Source organism: Anoplopoma fimbria, chromosome 1, assembly GCF_027596085.1.
Source record: "Anoplopoma fimbria isolate UVic2021 breed Golden Eagle Sablefish chromosome 1, Afim_UVic_2022, whole genome shotgun sequence".
Classification (NCBI taxonomy): domain Eukaryota; kingdom Metazoa; phylum Chordata; class Actinopteri; order Perciformes; family Anoplopomatidae; genus Anoplopoma; species Anoplopoma fimbria.
Genome location: NC_072449.1, coordinates 10,098,233 through 10,117,062, shown reverse-complemented (window position 1 = coordinate 10,117,062; position 18,830 = coordinate 10,098,233). Strand labels below are relative to the sequence as shown.

At 39.8% G+C, this 18,830-nt stretch overlaps 1 protein-coding gene across 1 annotated transcript in view; it reads left to right on the top strand.

The window, feature by feature from the left end:
• The first annotated feature begins 5,464 nt into the window (after positions 1-5,464).
• sphkap (SPHK1 interactor, AKAP domain containing) overlaps positions 5,465-18,830 on the top strand; it is a 28,014-nt gene continuing 14,648 nt past the window's right edge. The window contains 3 exon segments of the mRNA XM_054602915.1: positions 5,465-5,499; positions 7,666-7,768; positions 8,973-9,083. Coding sequence (XP_054458890.1) covers positions 5,465-5,499; positions 7,666-7,768; positions 8,973-9,083 — 249 coding nt within the window.

Sequence of the window (18,830 nt, the reverse complement as noted above, 5' to 3'; positions counted from 1 at the left end):
TCTATAATTATCTTTCCACGTCACAACCGCTCAGGTTCATCATCACATATTTTCCTCTCACTTGCTTTTCCTCCTCTCACGTGCAGTGTTTTGTAGTTTGCAAGTAAATTAAAAATAGCCCCACTGAGACAGGGTTTTTGACAGTGAGAGAGTCTGTACTCCAGCTGATTCTCTCTTCATTTGTTTTTTTTCTCCCAACATCCCTCAGATGTCTCCCCTCTGCTGATGAGAGCAGTCAGCGCTTTCATCTCCACTTTACTTGTCCTTCCATCTTTTATTTTAAGAATGTGTGCAATGGATTAGTTCTCCCCTTGAAAAGCCTTTGGATTAAGACGTGTGGAGGGGCAACGGAGAGGAAGATGAAAAAGAAGAAGAAGAAAGAGGAAAGGAGGACATGATAAGCAGAAGAAGAAAGTGAGGCGAAGTGGATGTGAAGAGCGAAAGGGGGGGAAACACTTAAGGAATCGAATGAAGGATAAGAGCATCCTATTATGCGTTTGTGTTTATGTGTATGTGGTGGACTAAACATCAATGACGTTTGACTCCTGTTGGTGTTTGGTATTCAACATCTGTGCAGCTTCATGTCCACCAGTTTGTTATTGTGTGTGTTATTAGGAAGCTCATTCTGGTTGTCTATTATTTTTTGAATAACACAAAAACTGACTCGCTGTTGCTATGCGACTGTTTACGACTGTTCGAAACCAGTTTGAAGCCATGCGGTATTTTGCTGGAACGCACGCTGAGCCTGACTGCTAAGTGCATGAAAGCCACACAGAGCTGTCAGGGGACTTTAACTTTTCTGTTTGAAACAAAGTAAGTTGCCAGTGTGGGAGGTACTCCTTTGTGATATGTCTATTGATCTGAAACCTGTCAGGGACGACTTCACATCGTGACCCCAATTACATCTGGTATTAAAATGTGATCTGTATGTGGTTGCACTCTGAAGATGAAGCTGAAAGCCTGCCGTTAAAGAAAGCAGGAGACAGAACAAATTCAACAAATGAAGATAGCGGAGCACACAATCAGAAGGTCTTTCATCCAAGGCATTCATGACGTTGTACTTTGCTGCACACACAAAATGTGACTGATGTTGTGTAAATAATGACAAGAGCGCTGTGTAGAGACGTTCAAACCCTGCTCACTTTCACAGCTCACGAGACCAGGCCAATCTCTGCAGAAAGTGGCCCTGGTCTCCTCTATTGTCCTGCTTCGGAAAGGGTGCTTCAGATGCTGTTAGATGATTAAAAAAAGCACTTGGTTTCAAGCATACTCTCAGTCATACACTTGGTATTGCGCTTTTGAAGAAGGTCTGGGTTTATTCTGAAAACGAATGCTGTGATACCGCAGTCAGAAAGCATTTTGTGAGCTCAGCTAATGCTACACATTAAACTCAATCTCTTTAGCCCAGTGAGATACTCTTTGTGCAAACCAGTAAATTCTAATGTAGGTACAGTAACTGGTATTGACTTAACCTGAGAAAAGAAAATGAACAAATAGGTGTTTGCTTTAATTTTAAGCATTGAGCAAAATCATTTATAAGCAAAGTTTACCTCAATATACATTAACAACGTCCATGTAAAATCAAACAAATGGTACTATTTCTTCCTTGTCATAGCGTTCCTCATGTTAGTTCAATATTTTTCTTGCTGGTTCTTGCAATAAAAAGTGCTTGTAGGATGCAGCATAAAACCCAACAAATCCTCCCTTAGAACTCTCTGGCTTTGTGGTGATGCTGGTATACTTCATGCACTTAACTCTGACCCATCTATATTTAGACCGTGCAGGTGATAAAGGGGATTATGTTGATATTCTATTTGCGTCAACCTTTAAGGTCACTCATGTGCAGAACCACACATCAAAAATATGAGAGAGATGATGTGTGAGTTTCTGTTCTGCCAAAAACCAAAATACTTTTCAGCTTCATACCTCATACTTAATATTTCTTCATGTCTCAATCACTTGACTCTACCGAAGTTACTGGTTATTTGATCAACATTTAAACCAGCAACATACAGAGTAACTTTAGTCAGCAACCCAATTAGTTTGATGTTATAGGTAATATAAAGATGTAGCACTGCATTGTGTCTTATTTTTTGACAGAAAGAGGGAGTTTACATGTTTTTGTTGAGGATGTGTTATAAATATTTTATCACTACCCAATGCTGAAAATATATGTAAAAATATGCATTCAGTACAGTGAACACACATACAAGCTGTCATACACACAGTTTGTTCTAGATTTAAGGTGGTTTTAGTATTTACACTAAAAGTAAATGAGGGTGACTGAAGGTGCATTATGCAACTAAGGGGTGCACATTCAAATCCAGGTGTAGCCCATTTTCAACACAACAAACATTTGACAAACAAAACAAAAACAGTAATATATTCCCTTAATGCATTTTCTTTTACATTTTTAGTGCACTCCATTCAGTTAGTCTAAAAAGGGTTTGCAGACTAACTATAGCTTCTGAGACATTAAAAATGGGGATGATTCAGTGTTACAAACCGCATTTGTTGTTAACACATGCTAATGCATTTAGTCTGGCTTTGGTGAGTCTGAAGCCTTTTTTCCCCCTTGGTCATAGTTTGATTTAAGTTATTTTCTGTTTTTTTGTTTTGGCGCGATAACCTGTAGCTCTGTGGGTTTCACATGTATAGTTTTTAAAAATTTTGAAAAGGGTATTTGCTTTATCATTGCATGCTAAAGAAAACATTTTGCTTTCTTAGCACCTCATTGTTATCATTTTTTAGCAAAAACATTCAGCTAGAAAAACAGTTTTCCTCTGCCGAGAAGCATGAAATTAGATTCTACAGTACATAACCATGAGGGCATGAACAGTTTATGAAAAGTGCTGGCTAATGCAGGGCTTTTGCTATTTATATCACAATCTTGAGAGGTTTGGTTGGAAAATGTCTGAGCTAGTTATATACCACCATTCAATGAAGACTTTGTAAATATTTATCATAATTAAAATGCTCACATACTGTATATATTATTGGGATACGTAGTTCATTGATCTGCTTCATATTTTAGGCGAGGCCCAGCAAGTGTTTTGTAAGTATTTGTGCTCTTTGTGGGTTGCATAGTACTTTGGGAAATTGCAAGAATTGGAGTCTGATATTCTTAGGAGCTGAATGAAAGCAAATGGCATCCAGAGGGAGAGAAATAGCAACATGAGCTGATAACAGCATGTAAAAATCTATCTTCTTTGAGGTTGAGGGCATGCTGAAAATAAGCATTCGTTTTGGCCAAAATGTTCCTTTCAGCAGAGTGAAGATGTACACTTTGGCCACCGTACAAATCTGCAAAGCATAATTTCTCTTTTGCACGCATACACACACACATACATTTCTCATCTTCATGCCTTCTCTATACTCTTTTCCTGAATATCTTCATCTCCTACGGCAGTCTTGGTGGGATGATAAAGAATTGAAGGTCAGAACTCCTTTAACCCCCCTCCTGATTATATATTAGTATGTTACAGAACATATATAGCTGTTACTCTCAAGGCTGTCTTCTTCTTGCTAAGGTGATGGAGATGACAGCTTTCCTCAAGTGGCAATTTGGAATCAGGCGACTATGTGTAATGACAAAGTAATCATTCAGTTACAAACCCACAGAAAATGGTCACCAACAGAGCAGTTTCCCTGAGCCCTATGGAGTGCTTCAGCATCTCTCAGCTCACTGATATATTTTGGGTCACTCTCACGGATCTCACCAACCTTCTTTCCAGACTCGGCAAACAGCAAACAATCTCAGATAAACTGTACGCTATCTGCCCAGCAACAAACAGCACACAGAGTTGGGAACTATAGCTGGTTAACATAGTGGAGCATTTAGCAGTTAAGAGCCAAATATTTTGTTGGTGGAGGCCAAAAAAAAGAGATAAAATAAAGTGAATGTTGGACTAAAATTCAGCTATGTCGCCTGAAAAACCTAGTTACTAGCCATTTTAACTATACTATTATGTAGTTTGTTGGGCTGCACCCCAGGTGACCTTAAAACGAATGCAGTTCTAAGTGATCAAAATAATATAAAATACAATTGTTAATTGTAATTGTTGTAAACACATAAGGAGCCTAAATCATCAGCATGGCAGCTTTTTTAATCTTATCACAGATATATCATCTTGGTGTGAAAGTCAGCTGGCAAGCAACTCGCCATAATTTAGAAACTGCATAGTACATATTATGTCCATTAGAAAATAAGCTGAAAAAAAACCTTTTAAAGCTACCTTTTCTAAAATGATGGTGATGTTATGTATTTGGAACGTTTTTTTATATAAAATGATTTGATATCATTGTTATACCAATATTGGTATGGACTTCATCCAGTATCAGCTTGACTCTCCAAACAGCACGATACATGTTCCAATGTGTTAAAATATCTGTCACTGTCACTCTGCAGACAGCTACCACAGGACAATGTGACTGAACGTTCAAATCCACTCTGTAATTATACCAAAGAAGATGCACTGAGGACTTTGTTATTTCCATGGCGACTGCTCATTGAAAGTGTCTAAGTTAGTCCCCTATAGCTTGGTCACACGCTACAACAGGAAAGCCTGCTTTTGCTGTAAAAATAAGCACTTGAAATGTGTTCAGGGATGTTGTGTCTCTATGTGCTTGCTGAGGGCCAAAGGCAGGTCATTACATTACATTACATTACATTACATTACAGTCATTTAGCAGACACTTTTATCCAAAGCGACTTACAGGAAGTGTATTCAACATCAAATCAAGTCAACCATCAAATCTGCTGCAATGACCTTGTGTTTGAGGTAGAGCACCTGCCTGAACAGCATTCACATGCAGCTTGAAGTTAGAATCATGATCATAATAGTGTCCTATCTAAGCCTGGGGTCTGATCTGGATCAACCATGTGTTCCAGATGTGATGGAGATATTTTACTAGTATGTATTTAACCTTTATTAATCCCCTGTTTCACTACTGTTGCTAATGTTACTTTCCTATTTCACTTTTACGTACATCAGTCTTAAGTGATCCATACATTAATTAGCCTTGTATTGATAGAAAAACATGTCTGTTTGTACACATACGCATCGATATGCGCGCGCACTGTCCATATCCATACCCTTCCCTGCGTCGTGCCGCTCGCTACGTTCTGATCCATGCGGGGCTCCTGCGCCTCGGCACTCGGCATTTGGCGGAGAGGAGCGCAGGACGGTCAGTGGCGTGCTGCTGCTTGTGGATACCAGGAGGCTCAGTTCACCTCAGTCCTCCTCCAGTCACGGGGAAGAAGTCTGGGATTCCTCCAGAGCTCGGTCTGGGGGTGGTGAGCATCTGGAGCTGACCGTGTCCCGGGGACAATTACGCGTCGAGGCGCTGCGCCGTGCCGTGCCGTGCCGTACCTCTCCCTGTCCCGCTGCCCACACAGAGGAAATAACCACACCGGTTGAGGACAGTTTGGCTATTTTTTTGTTTTGTTTTGTTTTTTGACAGAATGGCAGGCGCAGAGTGCCTTCTGAAAACGCCGAGGTAAGAGACTGTTTATCCCACTGGGATTAAAACAAACAAACAAAAATGTCGATGGTCATAGGCGCAAATATTCCCAAAAGGAAATCAGCATGTCAAATGTCGTGGTGTCCATAAATGATAGGTCTGATGTTCATGAATGATCTACTTTATAGTGTTTTATTGTTCCATATGTGGTGCTGGTTTAATAGTCTCCTACAATATCACGTATGGATTAGCTAATTATAGTATATTACATTTTTTATTTTTTTTACAAAACCATTGAAGTGATCGTGATGTTTCATTGTCTGTATTATATTGAATCACTTTTGTGTTCAGTGCTGGAGAACAACATCCACGCAGAGTGATGCAGTTAAGCCGCTTTCACAGTCCACTGGCAGTGTTTGTGCAGTAAACAAGATGTTTCAGCTTCCCTGGTCTGACTGATAGATTTATGGCACAGAAAAAAGAAAAAAAAAAAGTGCACAGCATTCGCGTTTATAAATAGAAATGTAAACACTTCTGTTTTTCCTCCTAGCAAAAAGGTTTCTCCAGTGTTCAGGACTTCAATCTGCCACATTGATCATTGTGTGCAGTTCAACTCTTTCCGAAGCTTTGGATTGGAAGGCTGCCACCAAAAGTTGCCTGTTTGTGCGCCACTCAATTGGCCCCACACAAGCTTTCAGAGTCAAATAACAACAGCGGACCGCGGGCATTCATTGAAAGCCGGACATTTAAAGGGTTAAGATGTTCGCTCGGTACCTGGGGGCCCCGGCTGAGCGAGAGCGCTGCGACCTGTCAATCATTACCGTGTCGTGATGGAAAAGGTCGCAAAGCGCAAAGATTAGAAATGAGGTCGTGCATGACGAATATCTTATCCCGCTGGTCTTTTACTATTTCGTGCGGAAATCACTCTTAATTTGCATGAAGAACAAAGACATGCCAGTAGGCCTATGCTGATTTTTTTTTTTTTTTTTTTTTTTTTTTTTTTAGTATTCCATTTTTTTTTTTTTTGCATTTTTTTTGCATCCTACATACTGTGTGTCTGTTCGTGTGTGTTTGATGTGCGTCTGGCTGATACAGCAGCGCGTTCAGTAGCACATCACAGCCACTTATCTCCAGTAGTGCATCATCACTTTTCATGCGACTCAATTATTTATACAGGCATGTTCATTAGCTGCAAATAGATAGGGTTGTGTGTGATCCCTGGGGGCCTTTCAAAAATAAAATGCTTTTTAATTTGCTTTGATATATGTGGATTACAGGAAAAAAAAAAAAAAAAAAAAAAAAAAAAAAAAAAAAGATGCTCCTATTTAAATATTCCTCCCTATCCTCTTTATTTTCCAAATTGATCCTCATTAATGCCATTCCAGATAAGCTTAGATTTGGCTTATCTCAGTGAAAACATGCATGGAGGATAATGATGCCTTCCTGGGATCTTGAGTTTGCTATGTTATTTTAAGGCACACTGTAGTCTGACAGATGTTCCCATCACTACCGATTGTTGAATCTTTTTTTTTTTAAAGAACCAGATGAGGGGCACATGTTGTTTTTCAACGTTTGTTCTGCTATATCCTCTGTCAAAGTCAAATTTCCCGATTTGGCAAAGTGACCATGAATCTTTGAGGCTTTAATGCTTAGTTTCGTTCTAATATATAATAAACTATAACCTTCTGCAAAAAGCACAAAACAGTAAGGGGTTGGTCAGTGTCTATGCAGAGAGAAGACATCATAGAAATCCATAAAGAACCTTCTCTTCTATTGTAGCTTAAAATAAGCTACAGTGGCTTCTCATTATTAATAATGTAAGACAAAGGTCTTGACATCCAAAGAGCAACACCTAAAACGCTTTGCACTCTTCAATAAATGATGGAAGGTGTCACCTTGGTCGGCCATAAACTTGTATATTTTCTTAAATGGGGCAATAGAGGCAGTGCTGGCGCTGTCTTGCTGGCCTGGGAACAATCTAAGTGAAAGCATTTGGCTCAGAATATTGCCATTATTCACCAGTCCGACAAAAGCTGGTTAATTTGTTGGACGACTGCCACATCTGTACAGTATAAACAAATGTGACAGGCAGTGGGCTTCTCCCAGAATACTGATCCAAGACTTTTTTTAAGAGAAGTGTTGAGCACTTGACAAGAAGAATTGCTCTGACAAAGTCAACTCTGTGCCCTTTTTGCCTTGCAGTAACTTCCAGTCGTCTGCCATGTTTGAAGGCTCAGAGGCTGTCGAGGTGGAGGGAGGAAGCACGGAGAGCACCGTGGCCTCATCCATCAGCGCCTGCAAGAAGGTAAGGATGCAAATCTACATCCATCTCCTTGTGTGCCCTTCTGTCTGTTCTTCTTTTTCTCCGTTGATGTGCCCGAGCACCTGTCCATCATATCTGCCTCCCTGTCAGTTTATCTTCAGTGCTGGAGGTTTTAATTTCCTCCTCCGGGGTTGCCTTTGACACCTAGGGATTGTGCAATAAGAGAAACAGCCAGACCCTGGGGTCAACACAGTAGATTTATCATCTCCCAGTGCCAAAGAGACAGGAGGGGGAAATGGCACAGATCAGTGGGCTGAGGTAGAGGCTAGATTGAATTTCCTTTTAAAATTGTGTGTAGGTCTATTGGCGTGCATGCAGGTGTGCTCGCCGGTGTGTGTCACTAATTAGCCTAGCGCTCATAAACTCAACTGACTCTCACTCAAGGTTCCAGCAGAGTCACATGATGATGTCTTTCTTATAATTGAAACTCGGGCCCCGCTATCCCGTGCCAGCGGCCTTTGATATGATCGCTCTCTGTGAGATCAGCTGAGTCTACGTCACCTTTACCTGGCCGAGGGCCTGCACAGATGGTCTTTTCCTGAGGGGGGGGGGAGGATTTGTCACTAAAAATACACAGTGAGAAAACACACGTAATATTAATCATATGTCGAAGCAATTGCGTCAGAATTATTTTAAATATAGCATGTGATTTAAATCTTTTATTGGCTGTACATCGGTTGTCTTTTGTCATCTTCTTTTACTAATAAATACATATAAACATACCATATGGTCCAACCCTGTGATAAGCATCTATCTATAAAATCTATAATTTCACCTGTGTAAATAAATTGGCATTCTAATTGGGTTATTGAAACAAGAAATTCAATAGTTTTCAATTAGAGTATGTCAAGTATGTCAAGGACAATTGACAAAATATTAACAAAGGCAGCTCAATGACTATAGGTTTCACCCTGAGGGCTTCAATAAAATGTCCCTCCAGGGAGGAGGCAATAAATGTTGTATTTATACTCTGCAGTGTCTGGTTAAATGACAGTTGGATGATCCTGTGCCTCAGACACCTATCCTGAAGTAAAGGTCAATTGATCCCAACAACAGAGGGGGGGGGGACGCAGATGAAAGCGAATGTGTGACTGAGTGTGTCATATGCTCCATGTGTGTGTCTGTGCGGTGGGTTTTTTCATAGTGCTGCTGTACCTGATCAAGGGTTTATCCGTGTGTTTTGCAGGTCCTGTGCAGTAACAGTGTGCTGGACTCGTCGGAGTATTGGCTGAGGAATGAGAAATCACTGTGCAGACTGGGCCTGCTGGACGAAGACACAGAGGGCAGCTGCACCATGGTGAGTAGCATACTGTGGAGGATGAAACATTCCCACCCTTTTGGCAACAAAGATTGACCAACACATCTCTAGTGTCCCGTTTGAAAGCCGGAGCAGGAGGCATGTTTGTGGCCTCAAATGAGAGCGAGGTAAATGTTTGAATTTTAATACAGAAATGACGCGAAATCCAAAAACGTCTTCTTCAAGCTGCTTGCTTTAGGTGGTTTCTGGGATGGAGATGGTGAAAATGTTTATTCAGCAGGTTGTTGTTCTTAAGGTTTAGAGGATCACTTCCTATATGTTGAGAAAATAGACACGATTTAAGGTATTACAAGGCTGTAATTAGTCGTGCATCTGTAAGATATTGTAAGATACTTTACCTTGTCCTTTTGAAATATTTTTTGAATCATGCTTCTTATTGTTTCCTTAAGAAAAATGACTGCAAGAAACCTACACCATAACAGATACATTCATATCTACTTATGATAACATAAAAAATACATACATAAATAAATCATTTCACACATTAATTCACTTGCAAAGGATAGATTGAGTGTATATATGAACAAAATATTTCATAAAAATCGAACAATGCTTACAATGTTATCCTCTGATGCTTCATTTTGTATAATAATTACTCTAGCTGAGAGCAGTGTTCTGTAAACAAAATGAATATTTGGCTTGTGTTTTCCCCTCTTGAAAATGAGTTAGAAAAGTATATTTACATAATATAATTTCTCACAATCACTTTGCTTTCTGCAAAGTTTCTTCGAGTAGATGTTATAAACTATGCAATTTCAAACTGCTGAAAGATTGTTAAACGCTCAATTTAGTCTCAGCAGGCAATTTATTAAAGGAAGAAGCTTGCGGCGTCTCAGTTGTGTTGATTTTTATCACAGATTAAAAAAAACATCATCTCTGCTGTAACACAAACTCTAAAGGATTTCCATAGTTTGACTCTCTCCTTTTATTATGAAAAGTAGACTCTTGCTTGACTTAAATCCTCAGTCCGCTCTTCTTTCTGGACTCTCAGTTACTAATCACAGGTAGGTCAACTCTACTTCACATGGCCATACAAAGCTAATGCCAATGCAGACAACAGGGCCATGTTTCAGAAACCAGGTTTAACAAACTCTGAGCTTAACCCTGAACTGAGTTGTCTAACCTTGAGATGGAAAACTCGGAGTGGTTAATGGTTAAGGTACCATATAACACCAGTCACAGTGGAAAGGCGCAGGGTGAAGGCATGCTCAGGTCTTTATAGCCTTGTTGTCGTCATGGCCGTGTCACAGGGACTCCCTTGGGTTCCCTTGGCTCTCGTCCATTGAAGCACCAGTGTTGTGGTTTGAACCAAATCTCACATTCAGGTGAGATATTTTACACCAGTAACTGAGTAACAAACTAATATCCAACCAGGATTTACATTCTGACACACAGTTAACCTCTGCTTATTAATGCGCTACAAGACGTGCTTTAATGAATGAGGATATTAAACAGCATGTCTGGTTCTGTAAGAGGGAGGAGACCGAGAGAAACTCAGGGTTTCTTAAAGCAAACCTGCCAGCGAGCAGGTTAGGTTCACAGAGTCGGTTACCACGGTAACAGACACAGAGTTTGAGTTACCTCCCCTTCTGAAACTGAAAACACAGAGTTTAACTCATCTCAGGGTTAACCAACTCAGAGTTACCGCTAAACCTTCTTTCTGAAACAGCACTACCGTACACAGGTGTTGTTACGGTTGTTATTGAGCCATTTCAGGCTTTCCTTGCCCTCTGTTCAGTGCATGCTGGGATAGATTAAGCAGAGATACAAATCTTGAAACGCCATGACAGACAGAAAATTATAATTAATAATTTAGCTGACATGGAGGCGCAGACTCTTTTTCAACCTGTAATTAGATTTTCTGATTCTCACCACTGAGCTTACTTCTGTAACCGTTAAGTTGCTGCTACATATAGTTTTTAATTTAGTGTCTTCAGTCTTAAAAAAAATGATCTTCACAGTTTGCCAAAACTCTATAAGTTTGCATCATCATCTTATATTTCCATTCTTTTAATGTTGTCATGTTTGTCACTGTTATCAAGGAATATGCACGATTTTAAGGCAAGAAGTGGCAAATGACACAAAACAGAATAACCATAATGTAATTGGCTTTTAAAAACATAAGAAATTACGTTAGAATTAAAACACAAATTTCTCATCGGTATTCCCCCAAAACAGAATTTGACGTTCAGTGAGGATATTCTGGAGACAGAATGTGTTTGGATTAATAAGGACATTGTGTGTCGTTTAAAAAAGGACGTGGGACCTAGAAAATACATTAGCAGAGAAAGCAGAAAAAGAGAGAGGCTTTTAGCTGTAGAGGACACATATGCTTAATCCTCTCTGCCGCTCAATTCTGATGTGTCACCTTTGATCACTCACTCATTGTGAATTGCAAGTTAAGCATGAAATGCATTCAGGATTTACATCTGTCAGTGGCTCAAAGGCAGGATTTTGTTGGGAGGGACAACAGCCGTTTCATTCTCTAAATAAACGCTCTAAAAAAATATCTTAACAGTGCGAAGTCCAGGATTTTTCATAGAAGATAAGATCCAGTTAAATGTCTCCACTGTAGATGGGCATCATTAGAGGCAGTAATGAAATGCACAATCTTTTCTCTCATGTCTTCAACACCATCTGAAATGTAGTTTCTTAAAATGAATGACATATTCAACCTCGCTTCAGGGACGCCTAATAATAAGTATGAATTTCATTCCCTCAGTGGTGTAATCAGTTTTCGCACCTTTCGCTGCAAAATATCTTTGCCATTTCTTGTTATTTCTTCTCTGAAATTATACCTCCAGACTCTGAGCAGCACTATCTTTGACCTACTCCTGACTAATCACAGCCCCGGCAAAATAATCTAGGTTTAATTGCAAGTGCAGAGGGGTCGGACTCACAGTTGGTTGAAGTCTGGTCCTTAAAGAAATCTTTTTTACAGAAATGTGCTGCAAAATGTAGTGATAATCTGTTTGTCTTCTGACTGAAAGATGATTTTTAGCTTTAGGTAGGGAAGGCAATCTTTCAACTGCTACTTGATGGATTGCCATGAAATGTTGTACACACATTCACTGCCACCCTCAGGCTGAATTGTACTGACTTTGATGATCCCTTACCTAGCAAAAATTCAAATACTTTGGTCCATAACACAATATCTGCAAAACGTATCACCTCCCCATCAGTCTCAGCTCTACTTTGTGTTTAAAGCTAATTTACTCATGTTAGCATGCTAACACACTAATCTTGGAAGGTGAACATGATACACATACCCGCTAAACCTCGGCACGTTAGCATTGTCATTGATAGAATGTAAGTGTGATGATTAGGGCTGGTTTTGTTTAAAAAAAAATATGATGCCCATACAAATACCAGTACCTTTTAAAGTAATACAGTTACCAATACATTACTTTGTTCGTTACCCAACATGTGAATGTAATATGCGTGTGTGTGTGTGTCCCACTGGCTAAATTGCCACTGCACAGCGCTCCTACAGCGGTTACAGCTGATATTGCTGTCGCTTGACCCACTGTGGCGGAAGCTATTGTGGAAGCTGTTTTGAGCTATCAACATCAGCATTGCTTGCATTAGCATTTAGCTCAAAGTGCCGCTAGGCCCATGTGCACAGCTATAGTAGCAGTATAATTCTTGTTTTAGTGCAACTTCTATTGATCTCTCAGCTCATGGCAGAGTAAACGTTTTAATGGGAGGTCAATATCAAGAATTATTAATAACAAAGGCTGATCAAACACAGCAAACGACCATGACAGGGTTTTCAAGCCTTATCTAAACGATGCCGTTAAAACAGTTTGTCCTCGCCACAAAATTATTACTTGAGCGAAAAAGAGTTGCATTTTATTTTGAATTCTTCCGTCATGGATTGTCTTATATATAATAAATGCCAGTAATACACAAAGTGTTTTGACCTTTTCCTGAAAATACTTCTTCCCAAAACATGTTTGATAATCATTACCAAGGTAACTGGATTTATTTTTAAAAAGCACCGTTCTCACACACTCATGTCGCGCTTCGTAAGTGTGAGCATTAAATGTTCCTGAAACCCCCAGACACCAGCTGTATTATCTAGGACAAGACGTACACAGGTCTGAAACAGCTGTGAGATGTATCAAAGATTTCTTTCTGTAATATTTTATATCTGAGACAGCTCCCAGTAATTACCGATACAAGTTTTGGCAATACAGTACACATTCATTAAAGTTTAGTAGGTTTTTGGAAGGTAAATGGTAAGCACATTAGTCCAACATGCCCCGCCGACCATCAAATAGAGTCCTGTAAAGTTGATATTTGCATGTGCACCATTACTCTTTTCCTCCTCATCACAATACTAGAAATGCTGTTTTTGCAGCGGACGTCTCGAAAACAAAGACACTTGAAAACATCCCTTCTTGTCTCTGCAGAACAAGACAAATAAATACCTGAGTCTGGGATTGTGCAGTTTTATCTTCATTGTTTTTTTGTGAGAGGTAAAAGCAAAGCAGCTTCATCTTCATAAAAAAACAAAACAGTTTTTGTTTCAACAAGACAATGGTTGTTTGTTTTCTTGACTCTGTGTATGTTTCCTATGAATCAGAGGGAACTTCAATGCGATTGCAAACAGATGCGGCCCATCCGCCCGCAGCATCCCTCTCAAACTCTGACGTGACAGATTGCTCCTCTGACTCTCAATTCTACGTTCGGCTTTTTATGCTGTTCATCAATCAAACAGGACGATACGATAGATAACACTGTGTGAGAAATAAATGATTCTGTCCTGGCCTGAACTGTGCAGGGAGGCAAACAGGAGGCTGAGTGTGGAAAACTGGTAGAAAAAAAAGTGAAATATAAGATGGTGAGATAATGAAGGCTGATCCAAATAGGAAAACAGGTGTAGAGGCAATTTATTGTTTTCCCTGCTGACTCTGCCTTTTTTCAGCTTTAATGGACTTGAGCAATTTAAGTATTGAGTGGAGTTCTGGGAGTTGGTTAAAGGTTAAAAACAGCATACTCTGTTTTAATTGGAAACCTCTATATCCAAATTAACCCAAATTAGTTTATTAGGTTGAGTTTATGTGTGTTTGAGGATTAAAAATATATATTTATGTATTCAGGACTTAAACAGGAATAGTCCCAAACAGTGAGAGCAGAAGGCCAAAAAACTGCAAGTTATATAAAAGATAAAAGCTTTTGATATCCTGCGTTTCGCTCCATCATGCACCTCTGGCAGCATCATGTTGTCACCTTTGATCACACACTCATGTTTTAATGCATGAATTGTCATGCAAGTGTCATGTTGCTGTGATAGTCACACTGAATTTCATCACACCCCTGAGATATTTTACAGGGTGCGCATTTTGAAGAGTAGGATGGCACCTTATTTTTCTTTTCTTTGCAAGGCAAATAGTTACATAATCCCCTTGCATCTTATCAACATGTTGCATTTCCTTTAATTGATATGCCTGTTTAACTTATGTGATACTTAAAGATTGAGATTGCAGTTGTTTTTGTAAGAATGTAAGACAATTTTTTCAAATGCAGAAATCCCTCCTCAACACTGTTCATTCCTTTGGCTATCCGTCTTCCTGGTTTGAACCTGGAGTCCCTGGAGGAGAGTGATCCATTCATCACCCGATTCAAACACTTCACACTCAGGTTGTTGGTTGTGTCCTGACCTGTCCCTTCCTGGCCCAGAGAGAGGGAGAACAGAATAAATATGCCATCAGCTGCGGCCGGAGCGCCGAATTACAGGATCAGAGCAGGAAGAAAAACCTCCTTTCTTTATTCTTCCTTTTACTTAAGACTGTCCATCTGACATTATGAGAAACTACAGTCTTTGGTACAAGGTTGTGCAAAAAAAAAACCCTACTCGCTTAAAAGTAGAAGCCCTCATCTTAAGAGCTAGGTAATGTTGGTTACAATGTGTTATTAAAAGTGAGTATCTCTTATCTTATACATAACTAATACGTGTAAAAATGGGGAGTCCATAGATGACTGTGTAGTGCAGGCATGGCTGAATTTATCTCCTTGATGTCCTGGAATAAAAATCACCCATAGGCCCCGATGTTAGATGTTGTTACACTGTAAGCCAACGTAACTATTGATAGGAAAGCTTGAGTTATTAATATAGTTTGGATATTATACAGTTCAGGTGAGGAGAAAATGTTGTAGCTTGGAGTTAGCCCACCACAAGGAAGTGTAGTTTTAATAGCACCTACTTGCCTAACCCTTTCCCTAACCTAAACCTTATCCTTCCCTTAGCCAATGACAATGAATGAAAATCAGCTTTTTCTCAAATCAGGACAGCTTTTGTCCCCAATTGGACAAGTTGTACCGAATACCTACCCGATTAACATTAGAAAACTGATCAATACAGTGAACAGAATAATCATAAAAAAAATAAAAATAAAACTCATGTTACATTTAGGGGGCTTTGCACAACACAAGCGACACAAAGGGCACTCAACATAAGCTACTGCTTTTTGTTTTTTTTCCTTGTATGAACCTATTAACAGGTTGCTGTCCATATTAACTGATATAATTATGATCCTTTGAGGAATGTATACATGTGATAGGTCATCAAATGTATACATTATATCATAGGGGAATCACAGGGGAATTTATGCAATCCCCAGAGAAATTATATATTTCCCCTGTTTTTTTACATTTTCCTTAACATATCCTTATTATTCATGTCGTGAGAAGAACCAGAACAGCATTGGCTTCTTGATGTTCTCTTAAGCCCCGGGCTCCCAAGCTGAGCAACAGCTGATGTTGTGCATTTTATCAGCACATACACAAAATGTATGAACACAAAATGAGACTGTTTAAATTCACCAGTATGTGACATTAGCATGCTTGTCTGTTCCGTACATCAGCTCTGTATAGCTTGTGGGTTGCATCGCAAAAAGAATACGGCCGAGTCACTGAGGCTTAACGTTGTTTCCCCCCTTGAACTTCATTTTTATTAAATTAAACATCATTTGGATTATATTTAAAGTTGCCGACCTCAGAGATATGTCAAAACACTTTACAATAGAGGGAGCTATGGTTAGTTGTGTGACCTCAGAGTGAGAATGAACCCGTATTTTTGTAACAACATCAGAGACACTTTCAATGCAGCACCAGTAGAGCATCACAGGGGCCATGGGGAAAAGCAGTTTACCTTTGTTTGCTTTAGTCTTTCAAGTAGCATTATTTTATTGCTTTTGGCAAGAAAGACCACACAAAACAAGCATAGTGTATATAAAGGACTGCATTTGCAGTATAGCAAAAGTACTGTATTTGAAGTTGTGAAAAAGAGCAAAAAAGAGCCACAGTTAAAAAGAAAAGAAGACAGAAGGACCAAGGGCAGCAGCTGTGTGTGGGAGGATCAGAGTAGTGAGAAGAGACGAAGGGCTGCTGAGGAATAATAGAGCTTTGATGGACAAAGGAGACCCAAATGTTTGGAATGGTTTGCTGTTGTGACCAAGTTTGTGCAAATAGTGTTGTGTTGAAACTGTGGCTAAGTATCTGCATAAGCTCTAGTTGAATGTGTGATAGTATAAAGAGAGCAATCTGCCTGCCTGACAGTTTTGTTCATCCAAGGCCAAATGGGATTTAAGCATAAATAAGTTGGGGCAACTGAGTCCTTGTGTGTGTGTGTGTGTGTGTGTGTGTGTGTGTGTGTGTGTGTGTGTGTGTGTGTGTGTGTGTGTGTGTGTGTGTGTGTGTGTGTGTGTGTGTGTGTGTGTGTGTGTGTGTGTGTGTCTGCATTGTTAGGGTCTGGAACAAACAAACACACGCACACACACTGTGCCTCCAACAATACCCGAGCACGCTGTAGCTGAATTTGGCTGTTGTGTCTGTGCACACACCGCTGCCAACTGAACAGAATGATTTTTCCTGAAGCAAAATTACTGAATACTGATACTTCAATTCAAGTTTTTTAAGGTTATTCAAAGTCTTCAGTGTTAGGATTCATCTGCAGTCCATTTCTGCATCAATACTGGATGAAAGCCAGGAACATCTGGCTTTTGGCTTTTTCTGCTGTCCAGTTTGGTCCATCAGCAGGTAGGAGTCACCCTGAGTTTCACTTTGTTTGGCTGGGCCGATGTTGAGCACAGCTGTAGGGTTACAAGCCTAGTGAAGCAAGAAGATGCAGAGAGACACCCAGATCTCTGCTGCAGCTGGAGTGTTGACACCACATAAAGCTGGGTGTATTGGATTGGTCGTTAATACAGCTTAAATGATATATATTATTTATGTATTCTGTAGGAAAGCAGAGAGTATCATGATCTTGTACTGCTGCAAAAAGTAATAGTGAGGTTGAGTGGATGGATATAATCAATACTTTTATTTTAACAGTGGATCACATGATTACTATAATGTGAAAGGGATATGTTGTAATAATGTACCCAGGACTCTGCAAACTTTACATTGTCTTTTAGTTAATTCTTTTGGTTTTCCTGCCCACCATGTTGCCATATTGGTTCACTCTCACTACTCTCATTGAAGTAAAAGTGTTTGAAACCTCTACCTGCTCAACACCACACAGCAAACAGTCAACATTAGCGATGAGCTAGTCAAGAGAGTGGAGCATTTAGCAGCTAAAAAGCCAGATATCTTTCTCAGGAGTTGGTGGAGACTTAACACAGAGTCAAAGTGAGAGTGAATATTGATCTGAAATTGATCCGGTGGCCAGAGACATGACTCCAGATGAATGATAATATGCTCGTTATCTGTTTCTACTGCCACCGAGTGGCCAAACAATCTGTTATTGCAGGTTTTATTATTCAGCTGTCGTTAACTAAACTTAAAAAAGGGAAAAAGGAAAATCAGATATGTCTCAGTCAACACAACTTCTCCTTAATGTGTTGTGACTGTCTTCTCTCAATTGGCGCACTACTCAAGCCCATGAGTGTATCTCTAGACTGCCATGGTATCAATTTATCCACACATCAAATTATTACTTTCACCTTCACTGTCTCTTTTATTTGTTTTCTTTTCACCATCTTTATATTCCTCGGCTGTTGTTTACGTGACCAGGCCTTCAGAGACAGGTTGCTGCATGAGTGCACGTCGTCCAGTATGTCTGTGGAAACCTGATAGAATCAGAGCGTGTCCCTGGGCTCGTCTCGCACATGGACTCAGAAATGACTAGACGGTCCTCTGCTTCCCAAATTTAGAACAACTGCCTCTCGGCTCCCACCGTCTGATGGGGTTAAATTGCTACAACCTTTCTCAAGGTCAGAATTGTGGATCACTCGCCTCACTTATGCTCAAACTGTGAGTTTTCTGCAGGCGATGTGTTGGCAGGTGGGGGAAGGTGTCTTTGCTTTTTTTCGGAATGCTTTCCAATATTGGTCCAAGTGAATACTGCCGAGGTGCTCCTGAGCAAGGGTGCCAAACTTCTTATTTATATGGTGTGGTATGGATAGAAATTAAAGGTTAATTACAGATTCTTTGTTCATAGCACATCGCCATTTAGATAAAGGGCCTATATCTGCATCCAGACACAGAACAAAAATGTAATTAATAAAACATTATTCCATGCATGTTATCAGCAACACAAACAATAGCATGTAAGAACTCTGCAAAATTACTATAAACAGAATTCAATGGTCATATTTTCTATCAAACTAGGGTCTGAAAGTGGCAAAACAAAGCTATTGTATTTGGTTTCGGTGAAAGGTGTAGATTAATCTCAGGTCCTATGCATATGCCATTGACATTTAAAAGCTATTCTGACAAAAT